We start from the raw sequence: 15271 nt of genomic DNA, 5'->3' as shown, positions 1-15271 counted from the left end.
ACTGTTCAATAAATAATCAGAAATGTCCTACAATGCAAATTTCAAAAAAAAAATTCCATTTTCGTCTACATGTATTCATATAAAAATTTATGGCTCTTCCCACCAAAGCTAAATGTATTAGTATATTTTTTCTTGTATTTATTCAAAGCCGAAATCCCGGCGGTACTGCAATACCGGGTCAACCCGTGGCAGAGAAGGAGCAAGCCCATAAAACACTCCGCCCATTTCCAAAAATCAGTTTAACATTTGCTGTCCTCCGATGGAAGATATATCAGATGTTAAGCTGATAACCACACTACCTAGTCAATACATTTTAAATAATAAACCTAATAAAACTTTTGAGAATTACACGCTCACAAAAATTATTTATATCAACATATAATATAACGCTTCGTAACTAAATAACTTTTAGGCCAGCGACGACAGCATGGCGCGGTAGCCGAACGACTAGCAATGTGAGCTTCCGATCCAAAATCCTTGGTTCAAATCACAAGAAAAAATAAAATTATTTTTATTTATTTCGTCGCTACTTTTATATCAACATATAATATAACGCTTCGTAGCCAAGTTGGTCGCTTTTTTCGTTTCACTTTTCCTCAAATCACTCCCAACGATTCTAAAGAAGTTTTCACTTCAAAAAAATAATGTGAGTCGGAGCAACGGCCAGCCGTTTCTGTTGTGTCGCAAGCGTTGGAATTCTGATCGGAAATATGCTGAGTCGGTTTTACAGACCACAAACCCATGGCATGATCTTTATGTACTTATTATGTATTTAGGTTTAGATTCATATTTCCATTTATGTACTTAGCTTTAGTCTTTTATTCATTCCATTCTTATAATCAGTTTTGTCCAGACAATTGTTTAATAAAGAACGATTGACTTTACTCCGGCACGCCGCCGTTAATATTTGATGTATTGATTTACACTGTTGAGCCACAAGGCCAATAGTCCAACAAAGGGGACGAAGTCAAGTCTCCCAACCTAACACCCTAAAGCTAATTAGAATCAAGAAGTAGCTGAGACGTGTCAGCAACACCCGCCGCTGGACCAAGGCATCATCACTGCTCCAGAGGGAAAGTGAACCACATATAACTTACATATATAATATTAAAATTGCAACTAATTAATTAAATATGGAAATGTATTGTTTTCTTAACATGTACTTCGAAGGAAATTATGTGTCATTATTATTGAAAGATTCTAAGCTTTCATCTTCTTCAAGCGGTTGGTGATTATTGCAGTCACTTCCACTGCATACAGTGCAGGCGGGTGAGCAATAAAGGCCACTTTTTGTGCAACCGCAAGCTGCTCCACAGCCTGTTTTGCAAGAGCAAAATATAATATGCAGCAGGTTGCGTCATTTTTATTGGTTTCAAATAACTGTATTTTGCCAACCCCATTCCTCAGGAGATATTAGTGAATTATGCTTCCATTGTTGAACTTGTAAAGGGTTTTTCAATTAGCGCGGGTCGATTTTGGCGCCCTGTGGCATCCATTTTGTTTTGGTGACATCTGTCAAATCTTTTGTTTATTATTCAGTTGTTTATGCCAAATCATCATGGCAAGTTACACGATTGAACAGCACGTTCAAATGATAAAACTTTATTATCAAAATGAGTGTTCATTAACGCAAACGTTGCGCGCATTGCGCCCATTTTTCGGTAGACATGGTGGCCCTTCCAATTTCTTATGGCCCATATTGAACCATATGGACCTAGACGGCATGTGGTTCCAACAGGACGGCACTACGTGCCACACAGCAAACGCCATTTTATTCCATTTCAACATCTACCCGCCCTTATTGAAAAACCCTATAGATAGATTCTTTTTATGTGGAGTTTTGCTACATCCTCTGTTGGAGGCAATGAGCTGAGTTGGACGCTCTTGTCCTAATGTTATGAAACGTTTGTACCAGTGGCGTAACTACAACATCTGGGGCCGGTGGCAAATTTTTATGATGGGGCCCTATCAATAAAAATCGTCACGTTGTACTCGGTTTGATTAAAAGAAACAAATTTTATTTCAACAGATCATTTTAATAAACAAAAGGACAATTTAATTTCAATAAGTTTTTTATTAAGAAAAATCTTTTTTTCGAGATTTCTGTTCCGCAAAAGTGTCTATAACATCATGGAAGTTTAGAAATCGGGCCATAGAATTTTCAATAGACAGAATAGCCAAGTTACATAACCTGTTTTGTCTCATAGAGTTTCTTAAATAAGTATTTATCAATTTTAGTTTTGAAAATAATCGTTCAGCTAGAGGTATTGTGAGAAATGACATTAATGCAATGCATACTTCAGGAAAGCTGCAAACATAAAATAATTTTTTATTATTAATAAATCAGCAAGGTCTCTAATACACGACAATTTTTCTATTTCGCCTCTGAAAGTGGATCGAAAACTTAGAATTTCTCTGCCAAATGATTCAAGTATGCCTTTTTTTTATAAATCTCAACAAATTCTAGATCAGATTGGAATAAAACGCGATTTCAGTTGGTTTATAATGAAGTCTAATACTCGATAAAATATTTTCACTCTGAACAAACTTTCCAGATCTTGGAGGCGCTCATCTTTGCAGAGCTCCCCAAAATGGCGTTTTACCTTCCTCTGACGAGTATTAGAAAATTCAGGGGTGATGGACCATTTTTCAGCTACACTATTTGCTTCCATCTTCAAATTCATGCCGATACCTTTCCAATACTTCTAGGCAGATTTTCAAACGTTTTGCGGCATTTGAAAGATCGGTGGTGTGAGACTGAAGTGCTTTAGAGGCTGCATCTATAGTAAGTAGGATCTTACAATGGAAAACCAGTAACATAACAAAATTGTAGTTTTCGATCTTCTTTTTGAGTGAAACAGCTTAATTTCTTTTATCTGATTTGCAATTTAACAGGATTGTTTTCGTTAGCGCTTTTTGCTCTTCAACAAACCGAACTTTTAAAGCAAAAACGGCATCATAACGTCCTGCCCATCTAGTAGGGTTTAATGTTTTCAATGTTATTGAATTTGAAGACTCACTTTCTTCATTAGATATCAAACTTGATAAAATATTCCATCTTTTGATACTATGCCTAAAAAGATTATAAATTTGTTGAATTGTTTCAAAAAAATTTTGCATATCAATAACCTCTCTCACTGCATCATTGAGTACTGGATTTAAATTATGAGAAGCACAGTGAACATATACGGCATTTGGCTCAACATCTTTTACGAGTTTTGGAACTCCACCATAAGTCCCTTTCATTGTGTTAGCACCATCATGTCCTTGTCCTCGGCACTTACCGAGTATTTAGAGGACTGTTTTTGTCATTTATGGATTTAATAATTTGCTTGGAATTTGCTAAGGCAGTTTGATCCTTAACTTCATGAAATCCCAAAAATATTTCTTTAGTGACAAGTGCCTTAGGGATCCCATTACAATCTTTTTCGATCATACAATAACGGTAAAGTTCACACATTTGATCATTTTTTGAAATATCTTGCGTTGTATCGAATAAGATAGAGTGGAATGGTGCTTCATTTATTTCATTTATAAGTGCATTTTCTACTTTTAAAACCAGCACAGAAATTAGCACATTTTGTGTTTTCGGACATAAGTATTTTATTTGGCCCTTTAGTTTATTTAACAACTCTTGCAAACTCGTATCGTATTTTCCTAATAACTCAACAATACTCAAAAAGTTTCCTTTGGAGCTTGGATCACTGCTATCTGCGTTTTGTCTGTGGCCACGAAAGGCTAAATTACATGTTGAAAGTGTCAGAGTACTTGTCGCCAAAAGGATTTTTCTTTTTTGATTATAGACTCTTGCTCTTCATCGAGTGTTCCATGTAGTCGCTACTGTTGATACGTAAGAGAGGAATCCAGATGAATTTTTGATGTCTCGTGTCTTTGTATGCCATCTACAATATGTTTCCAGTCGTCGTAGCCCTCAATCCAAACATTTTGTATATTCTTAGATGCCCGATTTGCGAATAACCAACACGGTTAACAATACGCACTCTGAAGTATTAAAGAATAGGAAATCCATGTACGTTCAAGCTTGACGCCAGACTTAGAAGCAATATAGTAATGTTTTTCTATAAAAGATCTATTGTTACTATCTTTTAAGAAAGGGCCATCAGGTTTGCAATGTCCGTCTTCAATCACGAACCTTTATACTTGATTAGTTACCTCCTTAAAATTACCCTTACTGATGGCGAAGATACAATATTTTTCATGCTAGAATATAATTCACTTTGATTTTTGCCGGTACCTTGTTGTGGTTGTTCTGGATCTGGATATTCACTGAAGTTGGGTGCTGCTCCTGATAACACTGGTGTACTTTTAGTAAGCTCCGATTCTTCACTTCTGGAGCACTGCTCAATCGATTTTTTATTATTTAAGTCACCATTTTTCAAGTACTGACTAATTTTAGGTAGCTTTTTATTTTTTTCTTCAGTTTCCTTCTTTCTCTTTCGTTTTTCGCTCCCACTTAAATATTTTCTGGAACTAGACATTTTAATATTTAACTTTCACAATAAACTTTACTTTGCCACTAATTTCATATTCAATAAAATAACAAAACCAAACATGCAAATCACCAATCCTTAAAATTCTCGCACAAAGAATACGCAGTCAGTGAAGCCCTCATAAAAAAATATCAAATCCGGGATTCCCCTAACATATAATAGTGTGGCCAACTCACCCCCGCGGTGGCGAGACGAAAAAAATAAATAAATGGGGAATTGCGCTCCAAAATATGTAGAAACCAATGGATGCATTTTAAAATTAATAAGAACCTGCAATTATCGGTATTTTGATTGACGGGTTTTTGACGGTCATAAGTAAGTAAAATTACTCGTCACGCGTGCTTCTCTAAAAATGAATAAACATCTTTTTGTTAAGTTCGGTTGAAATGCTTAACGATTTATTGATTGGATTTTAAGCAGAATTTATAAAAATATACTTTTCACATAAAATAAATTACTCATGTACAATATAAAAAAAAATTCTTGAGCTCGCGGTCTGTTGGCCCGGGCTCTCTTGGGTCGGGGGCCCGTGGCATTTTGCCACCCATGCCACCCTATTGTTACGCCACTGGTTTGTACCTCAGTTCATTCAAGTTTTTGGCAGTTTTGGCACCATACAACATTAAACGTGTCGAAGATCTGGCGTTAGACCTTGAATTCTTTTATAACTACATAAATAATTTCTTACTCGTTTCACATTCCATACCATTTGCAAAAAACCCAAATCAATGAAATTCGCGGAAAATAACTGCATTTTTTGTTGTTTTCATCAGTTATGCAAAGATTTTTTTGACACTTTTTAAATAGAGTAAACATCTTTTTTTGTTGTTGTTTTTGTAATGTGTGTGTTTATTTAATAACTGTTGGCGCCTAATGGTCGTAGACAAGTACAGTAATAGAATGTGTGTATAAATTTTTTGTTTGCTTTTTTATTTGTTGTTGGAATTCTCGATCAGAGCTTAAATTTTAAATTTTTCTTTACTATGCAAAGATATTCTTGACAAACTGTATATGTATGTACATATATGCGTTAACAAGCATAAATACAGGGTGAACGATATGAAGTGTTACCAACTTCACACTGCTTGTATCTGTAAAACAGCTCATGACATCAACGTCAAAATTGTTCTAATGACCGTTCAATACCTATATTGTTTATAAGCCATCAAAAGTATTTGCGCCTCAGTTTTGTTGAATTTTTTTTCTGTGATGGAATTCAAACGTAATAGTGTGATTGCGTTATATTTGGCTGGAAAATCACAATCAGCCATTGTTCGTGAGCTCAGTCACATCAAAGTGAATAAAATGTTTGTGTATCGCACTATAAAACGTTACAACGATACTGGTAGCATTGCAAAACGCTATGGAGGTGGACCAAAAAAACCGCAACAACGCCAGAACTGGTTCGGAAAGTGAAGGCTGGACTTGAACGAAATCCACGTCGAAGTGGAAGAAAAATGGCTAAAGAACTGAAAATATCGCAAGACAGCATTCGACGCATATTGAAAAATGAGCTCAAGGTCAAGGCTTACAAGTTCCAAAAAACACACAGGCAAAAAAAAAGTTCGGCGCGAAAGAGTAAAGGAGTTGTTGCGCTTGCACGAACGTGGCGAATTTCCTAACATTGTATTTTCTGATGAAAAAAATTTCCGAATTGAACAGTTCATAAACACTCAAAACGATCGTGTTTACTTGACCGAACACTCATACGAGAATTTGACCCTACGTATGGCCACTCGAAGCAATTTCCCATCGCAAGTAATGGTTTGGGCCGAAGTGACCGCTCCGATGGACTATCCCATCTGGTCTATTTTGAAAAGCAAGGTGAGGACTAAAAATATGCCAGTATGGATGCGCTGAAAAAAGCGTTTATACGAGAATGGGCCAAAATACCTCAAGATCTCATTCGTGCAGCATGCAACTCATTTTTTGACCGTTTGAAGGCTATAGTCAATGCAAAAGGTGGTCATATCGAGCTAAAGTGAATATATTTTAAAATTGTAATCATTTTTGAACAATTTTGTCTTTGAAATCAATAAAAACTAATTTCACACAAAAAGTTATGGTGTTTTGAATAGGTAACATTTCATATCGTTCACCCTGTATACACATATTTCTCGGCCCGTATGAAGTATTTTTAAATTTTAAATATTATATTATTATTGAAAATTTTATTTTGATAACTATTTTTTATATCACAACTAATGTACGAAGAATTTTTGTGAGGAAAAGTAATGCATAACCTCCTCTAAGGTTTCTGATTATAAAATAAAAAAAAACTTCAAATAAAAAAATCATCAAAATCGGAGCTGTTTTTGAGGACTTCCGAGAAAAAACCTTCATTGACGCCACTATAATAATAGGCTTACGCGTTCATTTTTGATGTCTGAGCTTCAAACAATCTTCGGGTCAAACAGTTTTAAACTCTTTCGCAAACGGCTTTATTCTGTACCTTTTTAATTGTTCTTATATGGCTTTAATTATTTATATCTACCCAAAATATTTCGTTTCCTTGTGTTCAGTTTTTTTATTTCCGAGATGCAGACTTCGTATTCTAGAACAGATTTCAGTTTCCGTTTTCTGTGAATAATCAGAAATAATAAATTCTAAATTAGTAATTCAATTAATCGCAACAGGGTGCAGACAGCATAAAAATATTATGAAATATTAAAATATTTATTATATATGTACCATATATATTTATTTTATTTTATTTACAATACTTTTTTGATAGCAAAGGTTCAGTCCTGACCCGTTCCTTATTTTGGGGAGGAACGAGAACTCGCTTACGAAATACATCTCAGAAATTTTTAGAGAGAGAGAAGAGTTGGAAAATAAGCTGAAATAAAATGAATCGGGGACTTTTTACCCCAGGCCCGGAGCTCTCAGAGGGGCCTGGACTCAAGAGTAGTACCGAAAAGTTTTATGAAAAAAAAATTGTAAATTATAGTTTTACCACAGCTCCGTGACACACGTTTTCGCGTTACCATAATATATGTTTTTTTTTTAAATTATTTTTAAGATATAATTTTTCAGTGAATTCATTAGGCTGTTGCTCGTCATGTTATCGATGTTATTTTAGAAGAAAGAAGAGAGGCAAATTTTTATACTATTGTGGTTGATGCGACGCCTGACTCCAGTTACGTAGGGCAAACAACTTTCATTCTCCGATATATTCGGCTGCAGGTTGATGGGGAAAGCTGTCAGATTGAAGAACGTTTTTTGGCTTTTGTTGATTGTCATGGTAAAACTGGTGAATTTATCGCTGCTTTGATTTGTAAATCTTTAGAAACATATGGCATTTCACTAGATGAATGCCGTGGCAAGGACGGAACATGAGTGGTGTGTAAAAGGGGGCTCAGGGTCGTATACTGTAAAAAATCAATATGCGCTCTACGCACCCTGCGGAGCTCACACTCTTAATTTAGCCGGAGTTGATGCTGCTGACTGTTGACCTAATGCAATCACTTTTTTTGGAGTAGTTCAAAAATGTTTTAACATATTCAGCAGTAGTACGATACGTTGGGAAATTTTAAAACAATATCGAAAGTCTTCAAATTTTAACTGTTCGGTACCATTTGAAAGATAAAACTCCACTTAAGAAAAGTGTTTAACTTATTTTGTGATAAAATAGAAATTTTTGGATGTTGAGCCGATATCCTTCTCCTATTTGTGGCGTGCGACTTAATGTTGCTCCACAAATGGAGGGACCTACAATTTTAAACCGGCTCCGAAAGGCAGACATATTTTATGTCGAGCTTTTTCATTTCACATAATTTTCCAACTATTAGATTAAAAAAATATATTAAATAGAAAAATAATAAAAAAAAACAATAAAAAAATAAATAAAAAAATAATAAAAAAAACAAACAGTTAAAAAAATATATTAAAAAATAATAAAAAATAATTAAAAAAAAACAATAAAAAAAAAATTAAATATAATGAAATAAATAAAAAAATAATATTAAAAAAAATTAAATAAAAAAATTGTTTTTTTAAATAAATAAAAAAATAAATGTTTTTTTTCAGTAAATAAAAAATTTTTTTTTTTAAATTAATAAAAAAAATTGTTGTTTTAAATAAATAAAAAAACATTTTTTTTTATTATTATTTTTTTAATAATCTCTATTCCTAGGGAAAAGTAATATTTTCTCCACGTTTTTCCGACCTGCGAGAATATTTCATTTTAAAGAAGTGTCTATATGCCCTTTTTTCGTATTTGTTTTAGTTCATCCATACTTATAATACGCGAAAGCATTTTTTGTGAATGTCATCAGACCTGCATTATCTGATCGATTTAAAAAAAATGAGGTGCCGAATCAAAGAACTTAACCAGAGGAGTGTTTTATTTTTGGAAGGTGGAAACGGATTCAGCCGAGAAGATTTAGTGGTACAGGGTGATTTGAAATTTGTTGAAATGAAAAACGACACCATGAGAAATTTCTCTTCACTCCGTGACGGTTAGACAGATTTAGATGAAATTTGGCGCACAGATTGTTGCTTATAGCTCTAACATTTGTAATATATTTTATATTTTAAAAGAGAGGGTTCCCACCTGATAGAATTTAATTTATAAAAATTCATCAGTTAATTGAAGTACATGTGTGTCCGTCTAATTTATCACGTACGTAATCAAGGCGGGGGCGTATTTGGTTTCAATATTTATTTTTTTGCAAGTTTGGAAATTACCAAGAACGAAAACGTAAAGTGGTGATTCCCCCATAACGCATTTCGAACTGCCTATGCTGTCTTATGTTGATATGTGTGCACTTCTATGCATACATACATAACTGCACACATGCATAAATATGTATATGTAGTTATAACCAGGGTTAGGATTTTAAGGCATTTGCCTATTTTGCTTGCGTGATCCTATCTATTAACGAAATCAAGAATTACGCGTTTGACATCTTTTTTATGCAAAATATAAATTTTTATTTTGCCTTTTTTGTGCCTTTTTTGATTTTATCGCCTTTTTCCGCCTTTTCTAGGTGCTTTGCCTTTTTCGTGCCTTTTTATATTTAAAGCCTGACAAAGTACCTTGGATTTGATTTGGCACGGCTTCTTTGTTTTACAATACTGCTCTCTACTCATCAGCTGATTTCTATTTCTCCTTCATCTTGCGATATGATGAGTTTCTTTTTTTTGTAGATAAAACTTGGCATTTTCAAATTCGTGCGTTAATTTTCTTTGTGAGTTAAATATTTGTGATAATTTAAAATGCCTAAAGCACATTCTTATAATTGCGTGAAAATCCGCGGGGATTCTGCTGTTTCCGTGGCGCTGCAATCTGATGACGGATTCTTATAGAACTCGACAAAAGAAAACGAAATGAAGCAGTAAAATTTTTTGATATCTCGCTTAGTTTTCGAGATATTGAATAAAAAAGGTCTCAAAATGCCCTTTGGAACTTCACTATAATTTGCCACATTACACTATATATTTTTTAACACTTCACTAAAATTCACGAAATATACACTCACACGCGTGTTTTTACTTATTTTTATCCATATATTCGAACTATTTTTATTAAAATAAAATGCAAATGCATTTGTCCATACAGTCACTTTCCAATTTTAAACGCGAATAAGAAGAAGATTGGAATGACAACAGTATGGTGTTGCCGGATGCCTGCAAATGAAACAAAAATATGAACAAAAATTAAGTATTTAAGTTTAGTGTTAATGTTGGGGATGGGGGTTATTGTGCCTCCTTACTACATACACGCATATGATGTTTTAATTTTGGGTTCAATGGTTTTAACACGGAAAGAAGTTCTACGCAAAAATACTGTGGATTGCGTAGCCCGAGTTGGACTGATGAGGGTTATTTTTTTTGAAGAGCGGCCGAAGGCCGCCCACGCGAAAAGGAGTTGTACCCAAAAATACTGTGTTAATTAATTTAATTTTAATTACTTTATTATTTTTTGAGATACGCTTAATATCATTGTTTTTAAGTTTGAATGAGTTGTATGTTTTTATTTTCAAAATTATTTCTCAACTTAAAATTAGAGCAAAAAATACTGCAGTTTTACAATGAGCCTTCTACTGAACATCTCTGCATACGAACTTCGTTTTGATTTCAGGTGTATGGCAACACCAACTTTCGCTAAATTTTGAATTTGAATTTGAATTTATTTATTACTAGTATAATAATACATTATAATTTATAATAAACTGTAAGTCCTACAGAGACTATTAAAAGTCTGTTCGTAGGCTAGTAGCATTTATAATGACAATGTTACAAACTAAATATAACATTTAACAAAATAAGTTTTGTATGTAACATACGTAACATACATTTGACTTACTAACTAACTAACAACAAACTTACTTATAATATATCTAGCGGTTCTATGAAGAAAATAAAATAATTTTTTTTTTTTTATTTTACAATGAAATAGCGCGATATTAACAAATATCATAAGTGTAAATTCGTTTTTGTTAACCAGATTTTTATATCTTTTTTATTTTTGTCGTTAATTACATCAAAGGCTTTTAACCTCTTTGGAAGCTGATTAAATATTTTAATGCTATGGTTTATGTAACATTTTGAACCAATACGTAATTTACATTTTATGTGCTCAATTTGTCTATTTCTAGTATTTATTATCCTTGATAGAAAAGAATTCTTTAAGTTATTGTAATTTTGTATTAAAGCTGTAAAGTAGAACAACTTTTTTTTCGAAAGAATGTTGTTAATCTTTAAGGAATTATCTGTTATTGAGTTTTGTTTACTCTTAAATATTATTTTTAATATTTTATTTTGTACTAATTCAATCCTATTTAGTTCAGATTTGTACGCACCTCCCCAAGCTACGATACCGTAAGAGGTGACTGACTCAAATAGGGCATAATAAATAGTTAATAATTGTTCTTTATTTAATATATATTTTAATTTGGCAAAAACAAAGATTAAATATCTATTTCGCTTTATTAAATATTTAATTTGAAAATCCCATTTTAACTTATAATCAATTAAAATGCTAAGATATTTAGTGCTTTCAACCCGTGTTATTGGAATACAGTTACATTTACTGTTAGAATCATGATTATGCATAAATATATTAATATTTCCAGGTACAGAATCTTTATAAACTCAAAAAGTTATAATAGAATTACCGTTTTATTAATATTCACAGATAACTTGTTTTGACACATCCATGTAAATATTTTATTTGCAATTAAATTTGCATTTAATTCAGCATCCTCCCAAGTATCGCCACTTATAAGAATGGTTGTATCGTCAGCATACGATATTATATTGTGAGGGTTTTTTTGGATAAATTGTACAGCACTATATATTTCATTTATGTATATCAAAAATAATAAAGGTCCTAATACTGTCCCCTGAGGGACTCCAATATCCACAATCGGAGAACTTTAACATTAAATTACTTGAAAACTAAGCGAGATATCAAAAAATTTGACGTATTCATTTCGTTTTCTTTTGTCGAGTTCTATAAGAATCCGCCATTAAATTGCGGCGCCACGGAAACAGCAGTATTGCCAAATCCGCGGCTACATAAAGAATTTGGGGAAGACATACTTTCGGCCGACGGAAAGATTCTCATTTGTTCATGCTGTGGAATAAAAGTACATCACGACAAAAAACATCATATTCAACAACATCTTCAAATGGTTTCGAGGGCACAACCTATAACTTCATTTTTAAATAATGCCACATCAAACGAGTTTTCCAGAGATCTTACCAAAATGATGGTAGCCTGCGATATACCTTTAATAAAAGCCAATCATAAAGAGTTCAGATCGTTTGTGGAAAAATATGCCCAGAAAAAAGTTCCTGATCAATCGACTATGCGGAAGCACTATTTAAAAGAAATTTATGAAAATGTTTTGGAAGAAATACGGTCGCATATTGGAAACAGCAGCATTTTTGTGTCAATTGATGAGACTACGGACAAAGCAGGCACAAGATAAACCGTTCGGAAATTGCTAAACTCTTTGATGATGCCTTAAAAATTCTATGGCCAGAAGAAGTAAAACGGGATAAAGTACTGATATTTGTTACAGACGCTGCACCATATATGAAAAAAGCGTAGTTGGGTATTCAGTTATTTTATCCACGAATGATTCATATTACATGTGTTGCGCACGGAGTTCACAGGGTATGTGAAAAACTGCGAAGCCAGTATGCAGAAGTTGATTCCTTAGTTGCAAACATGAAGAAAATATTTTCAAAAAGTCCAACAAGAATTCGATTCTTTCAAGAAAAGCAACCAGATCTGCCTCAACCACCTCACCCTGTAAGTTTTTTTTTAAATCCATGTATGTATAAATGATTAAAAAATTTGGCATTGACACGCTGGGGAACTTGGTTGGAGGCAATATCATATAATATTATGCAAAAAATTTTAACGGAATCAAAGATATTGTTGATGGTCTCAATGACGATGCGGCTTGCGTTATTTTTGCAAATAAATTGTTTGCAAACAAGGGAATTCGAGAGGACTTGGCTTATATTCGGCTAACTTTGGGTTTATAGTAGGCGAGAGAAATTCATTCAAAATTCTTCAGAAAAGAGATTACTTTTACACCTAAACATATTTACATACTTTTATATACTAGTTCAATCTGCAAATAATTTGTTCATCATGCATTGCCTTACGGACTATTTGTATAAAATCGTTCAATATTTTATAGTGCAGAACCCATTTTTATTTCAGGACGATTTTAAATGATTTAAGAGTTGGATTTTAGAACGTAGATTTATACCGATTTTCTACTTTTAATATTGAAATTAAAACGAAATTACATAACGACCGTTTTCACCATCTTCAGTTAACGCTAACTGGCACTATATTTGACAGAAATCGTTCGGTGATCTGTCAGATAAGGTTTGGTGAAAACAGCACTAATAAATATTGAGTTGAAAAATGCACGGTCTACGAATTAGTAGTGGATTAGGCTAGTATATACTAAGATTGGTAATTTAATAATCAATATTTAGGCGAGCCAATAAATAATGTATGGGATGCACTGCAGAATATAGAAAACAATTTAAAACAGGCCAGAGGGCCAGTAGCTACAACAATATTGGAAAAATTTAACATGGTATTTCAAGCGAATCAACGTTTGCAAGTGATAAAAAAAATTGCCGGGATTCTGAATGGTGAAAAGTCGGTAGCATGACCATAAAATATAACCACAAACGAGGTGGAGTTTTTGAATTGGGCACCATTAGTCTCTGTGGATGTCGAGAGGAGCTTTAGTTCATTCAAATCAATGCTTCGTGATAATCGCATGAGGTTATTACCCGAAAATTGTAAAATGCACTTAGTGGCACTGTGCTACTATGACAGCAAGGGCGAAAAATCATAGTCAACCTCTGTATATATTTTTAAATATATTTAACTGTACGTAAAAGTGTGTACATATTTAAAAAATTGAAAAATAAATGCCTTTTTTGAAAACACATTTTGCCTATTTTCAAATGTTTGCCGCCTTTAAATCCTAACCCTGGTTATAACCAATTGCGACGGATGTTATAGCTCAGCTGCAGGAATGATAGAGATTCGCCTTGGCTCAGATGCATATATGCACACATACGCATGCATGCAATAATAAAGTTGTTCTTACATAACACAAATGCACTATTCCTAATAAATGCACATACACATGCACCCATGCATACTTATGAATACCACATATCCTTTGTTTCGTAAAACTTACCTTCTCCTCCGTATCTTGAATTTCTGTTTTACTTTCTAACATTTTTATTCGATTCTTGTTTATTCGCGGAGTATTGATTTATTTAACCAAACGATCTACTCTACGATCGGCGACCAACTAATGCAAGAAGGATGGATGAAATGAATGGGTCTTCCGTCAAAGTACCATATTTCTGGATATGGTTGTAACCAAGGCGAATTTATTTAATAAATCCACCTCGAGGCAAGAAAGAGAACGCCCAAGGTGGATTTATTACAGGTGATGACAACCACCAAGCTGAGTTTTTCGCCGTAGATATGATCAACGTCAAAATTACATGATTTGTTTGTATTTGTATGTTTGCATTCATAAATTTGTTTACATTTGTGTTTACTGAGCTATTGGTGCAAATGGAACATTTATTCACGTATGCCAATTTATTGACTCGCGGCTGTCCTTTAATTTAATCCATTTAAAATTTTAGGACAAATTATTGTGGCTGTATCAGTGCTCGACCGTGGTGAATCAGACAAAGAACTGGTTCGACTCGCTGCATATCGAAAAGACGTAGAAAGGTCCACAAGAATTGGCAATAATTTTATATGGTTGTGGTTTATATACATATACATATATGTGCATAAATGAATAAATTCGCCTTGAGAACGCCGTAGTACGATAAATTAGCGGTTAGCGGTTCGCGGATGTCGCCATCTTTTTTATTCTCTGCACTGTGCAATTAGACTCAAGTTTAGTAGGAATAATATTATATAATTTCCCTTGAATTTGTTTACAAGAGAAAGTTATGTACGTAAATGGACTCGTACATATACATACATACATATACAAAACTGTGATCATGCGGCATAGAAATACATACATAAATATGTAGAACTACAAGTAAAACTAACAACAACATTATTCAATGATTACAATCGAAAATACTCGGAACAATAACCAATGCATTTTGGTACGTCCCAAATCAAGGACCTCATATCGATACAGTAGCAAAATTAATGCAGAACAAATCATATTCTCCGTTTAGCGAATCAAACAAACACTGGCATGCGACAACTCCACTCAACAGACAGC

General features: G+C 33.5%; 1 protein-coding gene and 1 pseudogene across 2 annotated transcripts in view; both read right to left on the bottom strand.

The window, feature by feature from the left end:
• LOC129245673 (putative helicase mov-10-B.1) overlaps positions 1-14311 on the bottom strand; it is a 30689-nt gene extending 16378 nt beyond the window's left edge. For both annotated transcript variants that reach the window (XM_054883993.1, XM_054883994.1), the window contains exons 1-2: positions 14204-14311; positions 7006-7091 (exon numbers count right to left, since the gene is read on the bottom strand). In XM_054883993.1, coding sequence (XP_054739968.1) covers positions 7006-7091; positions 14204-14245 — 128 coding nt within the window. In that variant the 5' untranslated portion in view covers positions 14246-14311. The remainder of the gene's footprint in view (positions 1-7005; positions 7092-14203) is intronic.
• LOC129246577 (U2 spliceosomal RNA) lies at positions 139-322 on the bottom strand (annotated as a pseudogene).
• Positions 14312-15271: the final 960 nt, after the last annotated feature.

Source organism: Anastrepha obliqua, chromosome 4, assembly GCF_027943255.1.
Source record: "Anastrepha obliqua isolate idAnaObli1 chromosome 4, idAnaObli1_1.0, whole genome shotgun sequence".
NCBI classification, from domain to species: Eukaryota; Metazoa; Arthropoda; class Insecta; order Diptera; family Tephritidae; genus Anastrepha; species Anastrepha obliqua.
The sequence above is the reverse complement of the archived record's forward strand: the minus strand, read 5'-3'. Positions and strand labels throughout refer to the sequence as shown.